The sequence below is a fragment of the Lepidochelys olivacea genome (genome assembly GCF_965140295.1).
Source record: "Lepidochelys olivacea isolate rLepOli2 genome assembly, chromosome: 2".
Lineage (NCBI taxonomy): Eukaryota > Metazoa > Chordata > Testudines > Cheloniidae > Lepidochelys > Lepidochelys olivacea.
Window position 1 is genome coordinate 224,089,382 of NC_140412.1, and position 15,493 is coordinate 224,104,874.

At 43.1% G+C, this 15,493-nt stretch overlaps 1 protein-coding gene across 1 annotated transcript in view; it reads left to right on the forward strand.

Moving 5' to 3' along the window:
* Positions 1-1,151: 1,151 nt before the first annotated feature.
* CALCR (calcitonin receptor) overlaps positions 1,152-15,493 on the forward strand; it is a 278,935-nt gene continuing 264,593 nt past the window's right edge. The window contains exon 1 of the mRNA XM_084620901.1: positions 1,152-1,770. Coding sequence (XP_084477027.1) covers positions 1,763-1,770 — 8 coding nt within the window. The 5' untranslated portion in view covers positions 1,152-1,762. The remainder of the gene's footprint in view (positions 1,771-15,493) is intronic.

The window sequence follows — 15,493 nt, forward strand, 5'->3', positions numbered from 1 at the left end:
CAGTGCAACTAATGAAAGTCTTCCCAAATTTAGCTCTGCTTCTGTTTGGTGAAGGTATGAGCAGTGATGGCAACCCTAGATCTTCTCTTTGCAGTCACATGAAGACATCACTGTATTGGTTCACCTTTGAAAGGGGAATCTTCAAAATCAAAAGGGCTAAACCATTTACTTTAAAAAGTGAAAGCGTTCATCCTGATGTTTTAACTCTAGCTCACTGCTTCCCATGTATCTCTGTCTCATTAGGGAAATTTTTCTACCCCTGGATATAAAAGGTTTATAGGAATATTCCCTAGTACCACTAATAGCAGCAGGTTATATCATTTTTGTAACTATTCATGCACTGTACCTAATAGGGACATGGCACCTTCTTTTCATTCACTCCCATCCACCTACTGGCTTATGTAGCTGAGCCTTCAGTATTCGGCACTCCGTCCTGTGAAATCATGACGCAGAACTGGGTGAATAATGGAAAAATGTTCATTGAATAATTTTATGGTGGAAAAAAAATCAATGAATTTGAAACTATTAGCAGATCGGCTCCAAGGGGGATACCTCATCTGATCTCCACCAGGGCTGAATTACAACTGTCCAGGATCTCTTCAGGTGGGGCTGAGAGATCTTCTTTCTCCCTAGCCCACTACTTTGTCCGCAGCCAGGAGCAGGGAGGCCTGAGCCCAGCAGGGACCCCTGTGAGCGGGCTGGGGCTCCTGCCACCCCGGCTCTGATGAGAGTGGCAGGAGGGACCGCCACAAGTGACCGCCTGCTGGGGTGGTGGGATTTTTTGGCGACCCCTTCTCACACACAGTCAGCGCCCTCCGCGGGGGCGGGGTGCCAGGCAGCTCCTCCCTTTTCACCCCCCCATCCCGGGCTTTCTGTTTGGGGGAAGGTGGCCGCGGTTGGGACCCGACCTCCATTCCTTGGCCACCCCAATGGGACCCCGCTCTTGCTTCCTACCCAGGCTGCTGGGGCCACTGGCGGAAACCCAATTTAGGGGCTGGACGCAGCCCCAGCTGCACACCCAGAGCCGGGGCTTGGCTCGCACCCGGCCCCTGGGCTGATGCGGCTCCCCGCGCCCGCGCCCGCCCCTCTGCCGCCGAGCCCCCTCCCTCCGGCGTGACGCGGCTCGCGCCGCTCCCGCTCCGTCCCGCCAAGCTGCCCGGCGGCTGGGAGCGCGGCCCCTTTAAAGCCGGGGCTGAGCCGCCGGTCCCTGGTCCTGTCTTCTTCCCCGGCGGGCACCAGCTGGCCGCAGCGGAGCCGGGAGGGGCTGCCCCCGGCGCCGCCTACCGTCCCCTCGGCCACCTCCCGCTCACACCGCGCTGCCGAGCCCGGCTGGCCAGCGAGCGGGAGGCGGCGGGCAGGAGCCGGGGGCAGGGCGCTGCAGCAGCAGGGGGCGGTGGTAGGCAGAGGCCCCGGATCCGGAGCTGGGTGGGGGGCGCGGCCGCTAGGTTCCCAGGCGCAGCCCCTCATGCGTGGCTCCGGGCATGCTGCCGCTGCCCGCGCGAGTCCCCGTCTATGCCTGCTCTGAGCCGCCCGCCTGCTGCCCTTGGGTCGGGTCGGCGCCTCCCGCAGGGCTCGCCGCGGGGACATGCCGCGCTGAGGAGCGGCTGGAGGCGGCGGCGGCGGCAGGCAGGGGCTCTCCCTGTGCCTGGGATCTAAGGGCCGGCGCCGGGCAATGACCCCCCGCTCCTCCGCCTCTGAGGACTGAAGGGGCTCGGCACGGACCGGCCGCGGAGGGGACGCGCGGCTCCAGCGCTTCAGAGGAATGAGACTGTAAGTCCCGGCAACTTTGTTTCTCTCCCATCGCGGTGCCTTGTGATACGGTCCGGGGCGAGGGCTGCAGGGGAGCGGTGGGGAGCTGTGGGGGGTGGGAAGCGCCTGTGTACACCTATATAGTGGCGGTGCTGAGAGCCATTGAACCAAACGGTAACCCCTTGGGAACCACTTCAAGCCAGCGGGTGCAGCGGTGGGTGACCAGCTAGAAGTGTGAAAAATCGGGACGGGGTGGGGGTAATAGGCGCCAATATAAGAAAAGGCCCCGATTAAGGACCGTCCCTATAAAATCGGGACATCTGGTCATCCCACACCCCTAGTTCCAGAACCTATGCAGTGGGGCAAGCGTTTCTAAATAAAACATCTGACCGAGACTCTATAGCTGCAGAGAGAGAGTGTGTGAGTGTGAGTGTGTGGCGTGCGTGCGTGTGTGTTCAGCCCAAAGAACGACACCGTGAGGGCAGGCGGGCTGCTTGGCTTAAACGCGATCCAGCGTCTCCATCCTCAGTTACAGGACAGCTGCAAGTGAGCAAGGTTTGGTCAGCCCCACACGCTCTGCTGCAGATTAGTTATCACAAGGCTGGTGGGCAACAGCTCTTCAGCAGAGAAGGGGGATCCTCTGGCGGAACACCCTCGCCCACTCCCTTCTGCCCGGCCTGGGGTCTTGCATACACTAACAGTCCCGCCTCCCCGTGCGCCCTGTAACTTTTGGGGTGGATTTCTAAGCGTGCCGGGGATAGCTGATCCCCGCCAAAGGAGTTGTCGTTTTGACAAGACCTTTAGTCTGCGTGATGTTAGGTAGTTAACAGAATGGCGTGCAAGCTAGTGACCACACAGAGTTGGACTGTAAAATCTGAACATTGCAGCATGTTTGACAACCCGCGGTTGGACTTAATGTTTCAAATAAGAAGCCATTTGAAATTCTGTGAGAAGAGAATTAAGTGATTATCAGTGTAAAGCAGAAGTGGTGTTAGCTGGATGCAGAAGTGCTAATAATTTGGGGTAGGGAGAAGAGGAATCTTGAATTCCACAGTGTTAATTTAGCCTTTACGCTGATTGGCTGATCATTTCAAATGCAAGATGAATTCTAGACAGGAGCAATTGTCCATCCCTGAAACATGGGGCATTTAACTGACACCTGAGTCATTACTTAATGGTTCAAATTAATGTCTCAGGATATTTCCAGGCTATTTTCCATCTGTCGAACTGATAATCAGTATTTTTTATTGCACTTAAAAGCTACAAATATACACTGAGATATTCTGAGCCCTAGCAAATATTATTTCTATACTGGCATCTTTGATGGGAATTCATTTCTTGTGTGCCTATTACTTTCCATGCCCGAATGCAATCTGGGTACCTTTTAATCTGGTCTTTGAATTGTTACATTTCTTTCTTCCTGGTGGTGTTTCAGTAGACTTGTTGACAAGATTAGGTGGGTTTTTTTTGAACCTTTTTATTAATAATGAGAATATTATAGCGTTTACTATTTTCCTTTATTTCAGTTACATAATAGTAGTTTTAATTCAAAGGATGAATGCAAAATAATTGAGGGGGGAGCACAGACAGATACATATTATTTTTAAAAATCTTTATAATAAACTCCTTATTGCCAATATTTTGGTAATCACTCCTAGCTATTAGCATATAGTGTATGGTATTTTCTCCAAACATATTCATTTCCCCTGTGATTGTCGTAAGAGGAGCTGAATGAGATGCATGGAGGATGGGTTTGATAATTCAGTTTATCCAAATTAATTATTTTTTCTTCAGATATTGGATTAAATCAAGCTTCTTGCTCTACTGTTAAGATAGGTAATGTATTGTAGAAGCTTTTCATTTTCCCAACTGGGAAGATCTTTTATTGTTCTACTATTGAGAGAGTATCCATGCTGAACAGCTTAAGATTTCTCTTTTACTAACAACCCACACTGTAGGTAATGGTTAGCTGAAGGAATACTTTAATTTACTAGTCAGAATTCTACACCTATTTACCAAGAAGGTAAATTAAATGCATGAAAGCTAATGTTTCATTTGAATCTCTTCAGATATCTGACAACCTTTAGAAGTAGGTGACCTCCAGTAAGTTATCTTTGTGATGTGTACAGTTACACTCATGCTGGTTGATAGCAAATTATTCTCGATAAACCGAAACCTGACATTTCAGTTCCTTGATTTATTTTTTAAATAGTAACTTCATGGAAAAAGCTCTGCTTAAAATATTTGGGTTTAAATCTTGGTCCCGTTGAAATCAATGGTAAAACTCACATAGAGGCAGGATTTCACCCTTGATTTTTATCATCATTTATGGCTGAGTGCCAACTAGCTTTGAGTTGAAGATGGCACAGCAAAGTCTAAATTCGATTAGTGACAGAATTTACAACTCTCCATAGAATTGCTATTGCATATTGGGCTATGCTTAAGAAATATAAAAAAAGTGTTCCATATTCAGTAAGTAGCATTATGTTTTTAAAAAGAATAGACTGCTCAGACTTTACATCTCTTGTCATATAACGTAAGTCAGAATTCTTTGTTGAAACTTTTGTCAGAATTCATCATAAATAAGTTATAGCAATGTTTAATAGAGTCAACTAATGAAAAAAGTTATGCAAAATAAAATTTAGAAATTATTTATTAACATTATTTGACTATCTATAGAACTGGTTGAAAATTTCGAGCTTTATTAGGGTCCGGTTCTAGTGGGTGGCTTTAATGAGGAGGGCCCTAAGCACCTTCAAGAGAGGCTCAGCACCTTGTAGGTTTGAACTGTTAATGGTTAATTTATTTGCCAGATGACAACAAAAATTAGCTGATTAAACTCTTTGAAAATATGATTTGATGAATTCTGGTTTTTTTTAAGATATTTACTGATTATTAGAGATGGTCAGTTTTTATAAGGTTGAGAATTTGGTGAAAAAAACAGAAATAATCTGCAAAATTTATTTTTGAAATTTAATCCCAATTTTCTACCAGCTCAAAACAAATAACTTCACTTAAGACCTAGCCTACTGTTCTCACTCTGCTAAATTTGTGTTATAGTCTCAATGTCTATAATGTTCTATGTATCAGAAGCAAGATTGGTGTATTGATGGATAAACCACCTTTATATAATAACTATATAATATAAAAAAGAGAGATCCCACCACCATTGCACAAAATTAGAGGAAGTGAAAGTTTGAGATGGTTTATATTTTCATGAATACTCCCTGGATATGAAAGAAGATTCTGGGTTTCATTTGAAAAAATCAAATCTATGTATTAGATTTTCAAGAAAGCGAGGGACCAAATTATAATATTTGTTTCAACCACATATAATACAGACAGGTATGATGCAAATTTCCCCTCAAGTTCTGTCAATGCACATCAGTTCTAGAGATAAAAAATGAATCCCCATAAACTTCAATGGCAACAGGATTGGACCATTTTGTCACAAGTACATAGAAGTCAATGTTGAAACTCCCATTAACATCAATAGTGTAGGATTGGCTCCCTGGGGATTGATCTTGCAAAGTACTGAGCACTTTCAGCTCCCAAGTATTTGTATTATGGTAGCACCAAGAAGCCTCAGCTGAGTTGGAGACCCCATTGTGCTAGACCCTGTACAAACACAGTAAGGATCCCTGTCCTGAAGAATTTATAATCTAAATAATCAAGACAGACAAAGGCTGACAGGAGAAATGACTCTCCTAAGGTGATCTAGCAGGTCAGTGGCAGAACCAGGACTAGAACCCAGATATCTTGACTCGGACTAGTGTCCTGGACCACACTGCATCCTGAGCACTCATTAAAGTCCATGGGCGTTGAGGCTGCTCGCACCCAAAACACCCTTGACAGCCTGAGCCCTACATGATCATTTCATGAATGTGTCCAGAGGGGAATAACTAATGCACTGTTACCTAACTCTGATCTAGTTTTTAGTTAACTTCAATATTTACTAGTAATAGCCTGCCAAAGAACAGCATATTGTTACATATTGTTTATTCTGTGCTGTTTTTGGTCTTCACACGCACTTTTTATTTTGTCATCGCTTTTAATCACTTTCACACCAAGGCATGGAGTGAGTTTGACTGCTAGAAGCATGTATTTCAGGACTGTAACAAATGCCAGGAATATAATTTCTTGGCTCTAAATGAACCTGCTTCCTTACAGACATTGTAGCAAATAATTCCAAAAATTCAGAAGCTCTAGAGATAAATCTTCCTAAAATTTCACTGTTTTTTTTCTGATGCAGAATAAGTAGTGGTGAAAAATTATAGGGCCCAGTTGTGCCATTTATTTCAATATGGAATGCTGACTAAAATTAAGTATCACAATATGGTCCATGGTTGTCTACTAGGTTCTAGATATTTTTCTTTGTACTATAGATGAAAATCATGCATGTATAAGGGTCCATGCAAGGCTTCTTATGGTGAGGCTGAACTGATGATAGAGAGAATGGTTGGAGCAACTACATAGGGGACCCTCTACTCCCTTCATACTATATCAGGGATCTCCACACTGTCCCCACATAAGCTGATGCTAAAGGTTAATCCACAGAGTGGGCGTGGAGATATTTGGGTTAGTCTACAGACTTGGGGTGAGACAGGATCTATGGTTATGTGGATCCAGTGTAACTAAGACTGCATGCAAATGCCACTGAGAGACAATGGCCATTATCTCAGACCATAGACACATATCACTGTCAGCAGTAGCTTAAGCAACATCAGTCAAAGATGATTGACTTGATATCCACCCAGCAACTACAATTTGGAAACCCTGTCAATAGGACAGGAGCCAAATCCACTAACAGATACTGAAAAGCCTGAATTTGGGCACATTACAACTGGGCCTCCTTTTAACCAGCACAGTACCTAGAAGTGTCTCAGAGGTCTTCTTGGAGATGTTCCAATAATGTATATGCCTACTGTACTGATTGGCCTGTCCACTGGACCAGTGAACTATTCAGGTGGGACCAGTATTATGAGGATAAGCACAAGTGGCAACCACAACCTTAGACAGACAAATGGTTGTGGATTACTAGCATGTAAAGACAGTCATCATGGATCTTCTGGAAACAAATGATTCTGTGCTGATTCTGTGGAGAGAGGTATCCCTTGGGACACTAGCACTCAAGGACTTTTGTTGGAGGTGGCTAGAATCAGAAATCTACTTAGTGTTGCACATGGCAGAGCGGGTTGTCTTGGAATGGTTCCTGCAGATTCTTCCTTCATTGGGAAGAGAATGGGCATACAGACACTGGACAGAGTCATTGGCCAAAGAAATTCCCCTTGCAGAAGGTTGTGTTTTTTGCTGGTTTCACTGGTACAGAGGGAGTGTACAGGACCAGTGCAGCTCAGTGCACTCTGGAGAAGAATTGGTGGGATAACTTCTCCATTTTGCCCAAATAGACTGCAGCAGAATGATACAAGCCATTTCCCTTCTCAAGATAGAAGACCAATCATGGATGTGGCAGAGTTCAATCTCCAGGGTCTAGTTCAGGGAGCAACAACATACCAGAGAGAACCATATGCTTCCATTGTGAGAAAAAGGGTTAGATGTACAGGGCTTGTCCTGACATGGGTGTAATTACAGCATCTCCTGGTGGACGTCAAATGAGACCCAAGAGCATGTTTCTTCTTTCCCTTCTAAGTTTACAGTTCCAGTATGGGTTAATGTACTCTGGCTATAGTCAAATCCTGGTGCAAGGTGACTTGGTTCAGTGACTTGTGCTGTGACTCACCATCTGGCAATAGAGGAACATACAAATATCCTGACAGGAAGAACAACCAAAAGTTTGTGTATCCAGTCAAAGTGTGAAACTGGGACCATTTTACATAATTGATAGGAGAAATCACTGGATACGAAGGAGCAGAGGTCAAGCACCATGAAAGCTATGTTGCCATGGGCTTGTTCTCTAGCCGCTGCCCCCTCACAGGGGGTCCTATCACATACAGGGTTAACAGGTAAGTTACCGCTTGTTCACTAAAGTTCTACAGTTCTGAGAGATGGGCACTGCTGCAGAGAGAAGCTATTCCTCCTCCCTAACTCCCAGACCTCATGGAACCTCCATGGAGAGGCTTCCATAGGGCCAAAGGAAGGGGGACTGATGCTACAGTAGTGGTACTCTTACTTTTGCACCCTTACCCCCCACTCCATTAAACAATACTGCTCATACCAAGTGAGGTTTGCACTTCCAGCCTCTGCATTTCAGCTGCTAGTGCACTAATACCACATACCACTGTTCTACCTGCAATCTTTTCTTCATCAATGAAGGTGATTCAGATGCACAGGCATAGCACCCAATAGGGCAAAAATTTGTTGTTGGAACCTAGGTCTATCATCTGAACTTGGATTATTAATCAATTAATGCAATTATACTTTATAGAAGATACAACAGAGATTTGGCAAGCCTGGCTATTTTCACCATACCTCGGATAATTAATCACTAATAGTCACTCTGGAAACATACATTTTGTTCTGTGTGACACAGTGCAACAAATGTTTTCCAGATTAGTCATGTACAACAGCATAAACAAGGAGCATGTCATTCCTGAGCTATGGCATTAATTAAGTCTTGTTTACTATTGCCAAGAATTGGGTGAATAATACATTTGACAAAATTTGCAAATATTTTGAATACATTAATTAATATTTTGTTTTATTGTTCACCACCTCTAGCTTTATCTATATGAAAAATGTTTTACTCTTAGCTGTGACATGCTAAATATGCCATGCTGTGCCACTGTTAGCTTGGTGCAAAACACAGGTTAGGAAGCAGGTGTGTGAAATGCTTTTCAGTTCCTGGATGAACTAGTGAATACTGAACTGCTTCTCCAAGATTAGCAGAGCAGATTGTTATTCCGTTGTTCATTTTAGAAAATGGACACTTCTATGGGTGATGCCAAGTGAATTCACAGACATAGTTCTGAGTTTACTCAAGATGAGATGTATGTCACCTCTTTAAAGATGTCAGAAGACAATAGGCACAAATCCCTTTAAAATAGTGAGATGCATTATATGAATTATTATACAGGGGTCAGTAGCAGCTCCAGAGTTAAGATTGTACTGAAGTATATGTAGTACTGTATTAGCATTTAACTTGCAAGGGGAACTACACAAAAATGAGGAGCCTAGTTAAGCAGAAATTAAAAGCAAGACACAATTGAAATGCATGCAAGCTACGTGGAAACTTTTTAAAAACACTACAATGGAGGCTCAAACTATATGTGTACCCCAAATAAAATAGATAGTAAGAGGACCAAATGCCACCAGGGCTAAACAGCAGAGGAAAGAAGGCAGTTAGAGATAACAAGTCATCTTTTAAAAACTGGAAGTCAAATCACACCGAGGAAAATAGAAAGAAGCATATAAACTCTGGCAAATCCAGTATAAAAGTATAATTAGGCTGGCCTAATTCAAAAAAACCAAACTTGAAGAGCAACTAACAAAAGACATAAACTAACAGCAATTTCTTTTAAAGTATACCAGAAGCAGGAAGCATGCCAAACTATCAGTGGGCCACTGGATGATCAAGGTGCTAAAAGAGCACTCCTGGAAGACTAGGTCATTGCAGAGAAGCTAAATGAATTCTTTGCATTGGTCTTCGCTGCAGAGGATGTGAAGGAGATTCCCACGTCTGAGCCATTTTTAGGTGACAAATCTAAGGAACTGTCCCAGATTGAGGTATCAATAAAGGAGGTTTTGGAACAAACTGATAATTAAATAGTAATAAGTCACTAGGATCGGATGGTATTCACCCAAGAGATCTGAAGGAACTCAAATGTGAAATTGCAGATTTACTAATTGTGGCATGTAACCTATCACTTAAATCAGCCTCTGTACCAGATGACTGGAGGATAGCTAACAAAATGCTAATTTTTTAAAAAAAGTTCCAGATGCAATCCTAGCAATTACGGGCCAGTAAGCCTAACTTTAGTAACAGGCAAATTGGTTGAAACTATAGTAAAGAACAGAATTGTTAGACACACAGATGAACACAATATGTTGGTTGGGGAAGAGTCAACATGGCTTTTGTAAAGGGAAATCATGCCTCACAAAATCTATTAGAATTCTTTGAGGGCCATCAACAAACGTGGACAAGCGTGATCCAGTGGATATATTGTTCTTGGACTTTCAGAAAGCTTTTGACAAGGTCCCTCATCAAAGGCTCTTAAGCAAAGTAGGAAATCATGGGAAAATAGGGAAGGTCCTCTCATGGATCAGTAATTAGTTAAAAGAGAGGAAACAAAGGGTAGGAATAAATGGTCAGTTGTCAGAATACAAAGAGGTAAATAGCAGGGTTCCTAGGGATCTCCTCTGGAAATGGTGCTGTTCAACATATTCATAAATGATCTGGAAAAAGGGTAAACTGTGAGGTGGCAAAGTCCACAGATGATACCAAATTACTCAGGATAGTTAAGTCCAAAGCTGTCTGTGAAGAGTTACAAAGGAATCTCATAAAACTGAGTGACTGGCAACAAACAAAATGGCAGGTGAATGTTGATAAATACAAAGTAATGCACATTGGAAAACATAATTCCAACTATACATCCAAAATGAATGGGTCTAAATTAGCTGTTACAACTCAAGAAAGAGATCTTGGATCATTGTGGATAGCTCTTCCAAAGTATCTCCTCAATGTGCTGCAGCAGCAGCAGTCAAAACATTTAACAGAATGTTGGGAACCATTAGGAAAGGGATAGTAATAAGACAGAAAATATCACAATGCCACTATATAAATCCATATTACTCCCACACCTTAAATACTGCATGTAGTTCTGGTCACCCTCTCCCAAAAAGATATTGGAATTGGAAAAAATATGGAGAAGGGCAACAGAAATGATTAGGGGTATGAAACAGCTTCCCTAGGAGGAGAGATTAAAAAGACTGGGCTGTTCTGTTTAGAAAAGATACTACTGATGTGGTGGGGGGGAAGATGATAGAGGTCTATATAATCATGAATGGTGTGTAGAAAGTGAATAAGGAAGTGTTATTTACCCTTCACATAGCACAAGAACCAGGGGTCACCCAATGAATTAGTAGGCAGTAGGCTTAAAACAAACATAAGGCAGTGCTTCTTCAAATAATGCACATTCAATCTGTGGAACTCCTTGCCTGGGGATGTTGTGAAGGCCAAGAGTATAACTGCGTTCAAAAAGGAATAAGATAAGTTCGTGTAGGATAGGTCCATCAATGGTTGTTAGCCAAGATGGTCAAGGATGCAATTCCATGTTCTGGGTGTCCCATAAACTATGATTGCCAGAAGGTGGGACTGGATGCCAGGAGATGGATCACTCTATTGCTCAGTTCTGTTCATTCCCTGTGAAACATCTGGCACTGTCCACTATTGGAAGACACGATACTGGGCTAGCTGGACCATTAGTCTGACCCCACAAGACCACTCTTACGTTTTTATGTGCTATTAAGACTAAAATCCTCCTATTTCACATTTACTCTCCAGATTTGGTACAACTCCTCTTCAAAGGATAATTTAATTTTCCATATAAATTTTTCTGAAGTGAAATATTTACTTACGTGTGCAGTGTCCACAGAACAATAATTGCTGTCACCAGTGGGACGAATTACCATCCTTATTGGAAGACTCAGAAGAAAGACTAAATGAGCACAGAGAGTTAGCCTCTTCTTCCTAAAGTTTCTGTCTCCTGAACAAGCTGAAGGTGCATTAGAGAGGTAGTATGGGTAGCTTGAACTTCTACAGCCTGTGCTGTAATTGTGCTATAGATAAACAAATAGCTTCATTTTCAATTGCTATCAATCTGGTTCCTTTAATGAACACTAAACTAATTAGAAACATGAACAAATATAATTGAAAAAAGAGATTTTATTGCTATTGTTTGTATCCAGATCTTCCCTACTGGACACTTAGTCAGGTACCTGTCTAAAGCTTCCTTCAAGGCTCTTAGAGGTCTATCAATTTTTGTTGCTTAAGCCTGATAGCATTGTTTGCTGTGTATCAGCTGCCACCAGATAGTAGCCTTCTTTAGAAGATTGTGCCTTATTCCTTGCAGAAACTGAATGAATGACATTGCATAAAGCAACAGTACTTTAGATGTCACATTTTATTCATTGGAGCACAAGGAACAACAAAAGGCACTTGATGCTCTTTGGCTGGTTGTGACTGTGCTTCTCCAAGTTACACTTAATGCTTGAGGCAAATAGCTAGTGAGAATATCTCAACCTCTCTTGATATTATTAAATGAGCTGTGTGCAATCTCTTGTACCATAAATATTCTAGGGCTCTCAATTCACGACTTGACACCTTCCAATTCAGACTTCACCTGATTATCCAAAGAAACTTTTTAAGCACCCACAATTTTAGCACTGGGAGAAGTAGCTGAGACTGGCCACCTCCTTATGCAAATCTACTGACAAGAACTCCTGGTGCTCTGTGTTTTCATCAACTAGGCTAGCTCCCACTGAGGCCATGCCTTCTTTCAACCACCCAATCTTTGCTCCTAAGAAGGGCACAAGCTCCAGGTGAGGGAGATGTGCTATGCTCAAAGTAGTGCTGTAGGGTTGGAGGGGACAAATTGTGGGAGAAGAGTAAGGATGAGTGTGTACGCTGATGCGGGAATGGAAGGAAGGGAGAAAGGCAAAGAGATTCAGACAGAGAAAGGGGAAAGGAGAAGAAAAAGAAAACTGATGGTAAAAACAGGGTGGGAGAACAAGAAAATGTAGAAAAATGATTTTGTAGAACTGGTAGAATACAGTCAGATGAAGTGATGGTTTACTTTAAATGGAACAAGGGCATACATATTATTTTGACGTTTATCTTCTGTGTGAAGATGCATTGCTAAGTACACAGTTAATTAACAGAGAAGAAAATATGCACGTAAATAGCCCAGCAAAGGAAATTTGCTTTTGAACTTCCAGAATTTCAATAGGAATATGTATGTAGGTGGCACATTATTTATATAGGTTTAGTCATTTTCTTATACAGATAAGAGTATAATAAAGTTTTCACATCTTATATTTGCAGTACTTCCTTTTATGGACAGTATTTCAAATACATACAAACAATAAAGAGCACTATGGGGCTCATCCAAAGGCCAGTGAAGTTCACTGAAATACTCCCATTGACACTGATCAGCTTTGGAGCCAGTCCTTTATATGTGCATTCCTCTGGGGCTAAAACTGAGTCCAGACTATGCTGTAAATAACTCTTTGGACAGATGAATTGCAATACCCAGATATTAGAAAGTCATTAAGGCCTGATTCTCCTAGCACCTGTGTCAGTGTGCAGTTATGGGGGAAGCATAGATAAACCCATTAATTGGAGGTTTCAGAGTAACAGCCGTGTTAGTCTATATTTGCAAAAAGAAAAGGAGTACTTGTGCATTTTCCACAGTATGCATCCGATGAAGTGAGCTGTAGCTCACGAAAGCTTATGCTCAAATAAATTGGTTAGTCTCTAAGGTGCCACAAGTACTCCTTTTCCATTAATTGGAGCCATCCATAGCAAGAGGAATGTAGTCTCAGGGTAGGAAATTTGTACAGTACAGGCCTCAATTTTTGTTTCATTGAAGTCAGTGGCAGAATTCCCATTAATGTTAATGGCAGCACAATCAAATCAGCAGCATATTGTTTTGTATGCCATTTGTTCAGATCTGAGAAAATTATAGAGTATTCAGAGATCATCACTGCAAATACCTACAGATGGCTTCTCATATAAATATATCCAGTCCTCTCCTTCAGCCATCACCACTGTCAAGACATTCTCAGAAAGACATGACACTCTGGAAAAAATGCCTAAGACCTGCCTACGCTGTATCGTGATCAGTGGAACTGGAGTGAGAGGGCCCATGTTCCCTGGAGGGCGTTTTAGGAAAACAGGGAGTTATGCTTGAAGCAACTCAGCCACATGGACAGAGCACTGCATAGGGTGTAATAAAGTTCCACTTGTTCAACTTAACCTGCATTCACCTTCACTCATTGCAAATGAAACGTGGTGGGACTATCTGAGCTGTGAGTTCTCTGCAGTGCAACAGGTGGCAGCGTGGGCCATGGAACTGAGTCTGAAGCCCCCTGGAGTTTGCAGACACAAACCTAGCCCAGTGATGGACATGGTGCAAGGAGGAGTTTCAGGCATTCACAGACCTGGCCATGCAGGAGGACAACAGCAGGAAAGGAAAACTGTTATTTTACCTTATGAGGAACAAGGCAAAGAAGTCTGCAGCACTACCTCAAGCCTCACAACAGTCCTAGGAGCTCTGGGCAACTATTGCTCCCCAACGCAGAACAAAACTGTGGAGCAACATGGAATTTTGTCATTTGAGGCCAATCTGAAGGGAAGGCAATAGAACCCTGTGTTACTGCCTTATGGACATTGGCAGCTACAGGCAATTTTGGGGACTTCACAGATTCCATAATCAGGGACAGGATGGTTTCCAGCACTTGGGATCACCGCCTGCTGGAGCAACTGCTCTGGAAATGTGAACTTACATTTGACAAATGCTTAGACAATGGATTATGCAGCAGAAACCTCAAAAGAAATAATGAAAAGCCCAGGAAGCATAACACCCCCAGAAGCACATGCAGCTAGAGAGCAGCAAAGGAGTGCAGCTGGCCAGGGTCCTATACCCATAGTGAGATGCATTTACTCCATAGGGAGACAGCATGAGCAGGTAAAGGAGAAGTAGCCTGCACTGGGACAGCATTGCAAGGAATGTGGGATGTTGAACAATTTTAACAGTGTGTACAAGAGCGGAAGAAGGTCCCAGAAAGATTGTCAGAGTTATATGTGGGGTGCAAGGGGCACATCAGACAACGATGATAACAATGATTCTCTCCTTGAGTCTCAGAGCACATCAGGTTCAGGCTGGACAGGAAAGCAACAAAGGACAATACTAACCTTCATGCAACAATGTTAAGAGGGAAACCCCCTGTGCGATTTGAGCAGGACAGAAGGGCCTCCTGCAATGTGATTCCTCGGGGTAACTTGGACTCGAACATAACCATTAAAAAGAGCAGGTTCATTCTAATAATGTACAACCCATAGGAAAATGGGACTTCAGTTGGCACAGTCTTATTTTTTGGCTTACTTACTATGAAGTTTGTGGTGGTGGATGGTAAGCATCACAGGCCCCTCTTGGGGACCATAGCCATACAAGCCATGACTTTTATCAGCATCAGAATATTATAGTGCAAGAAGCAAAAGAGGGAGTCTCATGGACAATGGAGAAAAATTTAAAACATATAGGAATGTTTTCAAAGATGAGTGCCTCAGAGGAAAGCAGTGGCTGGAAGTAGACCCCACAGTGGAACCTGTGTGCTTACCATGAAGGAAAACTCCATTGGCCCCAAGAAAGGAACTCGAAAGTCTGCAGCATAGGGGTATCATAGCACATGTAGAGACCAGTACAGCCTGGGTAAACAGCATGGTGGTGGTAGAGAGGTCTTCAGGCAACTTACACATCTGCATAGAGCCAAAGCCACTGCACTGGGTATTGAAAGGATGATATTAACCACAGTTGATTACAGCTTGCTAGAAGCTTCCACAGGCAGAATATTTAGAGTCTGCGATGTAAGGAATTGGTTTTGGCACATAAGCTTAGATAAAAAAGAGTCCAGCATGCTGACAACCTTTCCAACACCATTTGATTACTACAGATGGCTGCTAATGCTGACTGGCATAAGCTCAAAGGACTGCCTGGGGTGAAAGTAATTGCAGATGATATCCTTCTTTTAGATGAAGGGAACAATGACACAGAAGCTGAACAAGACT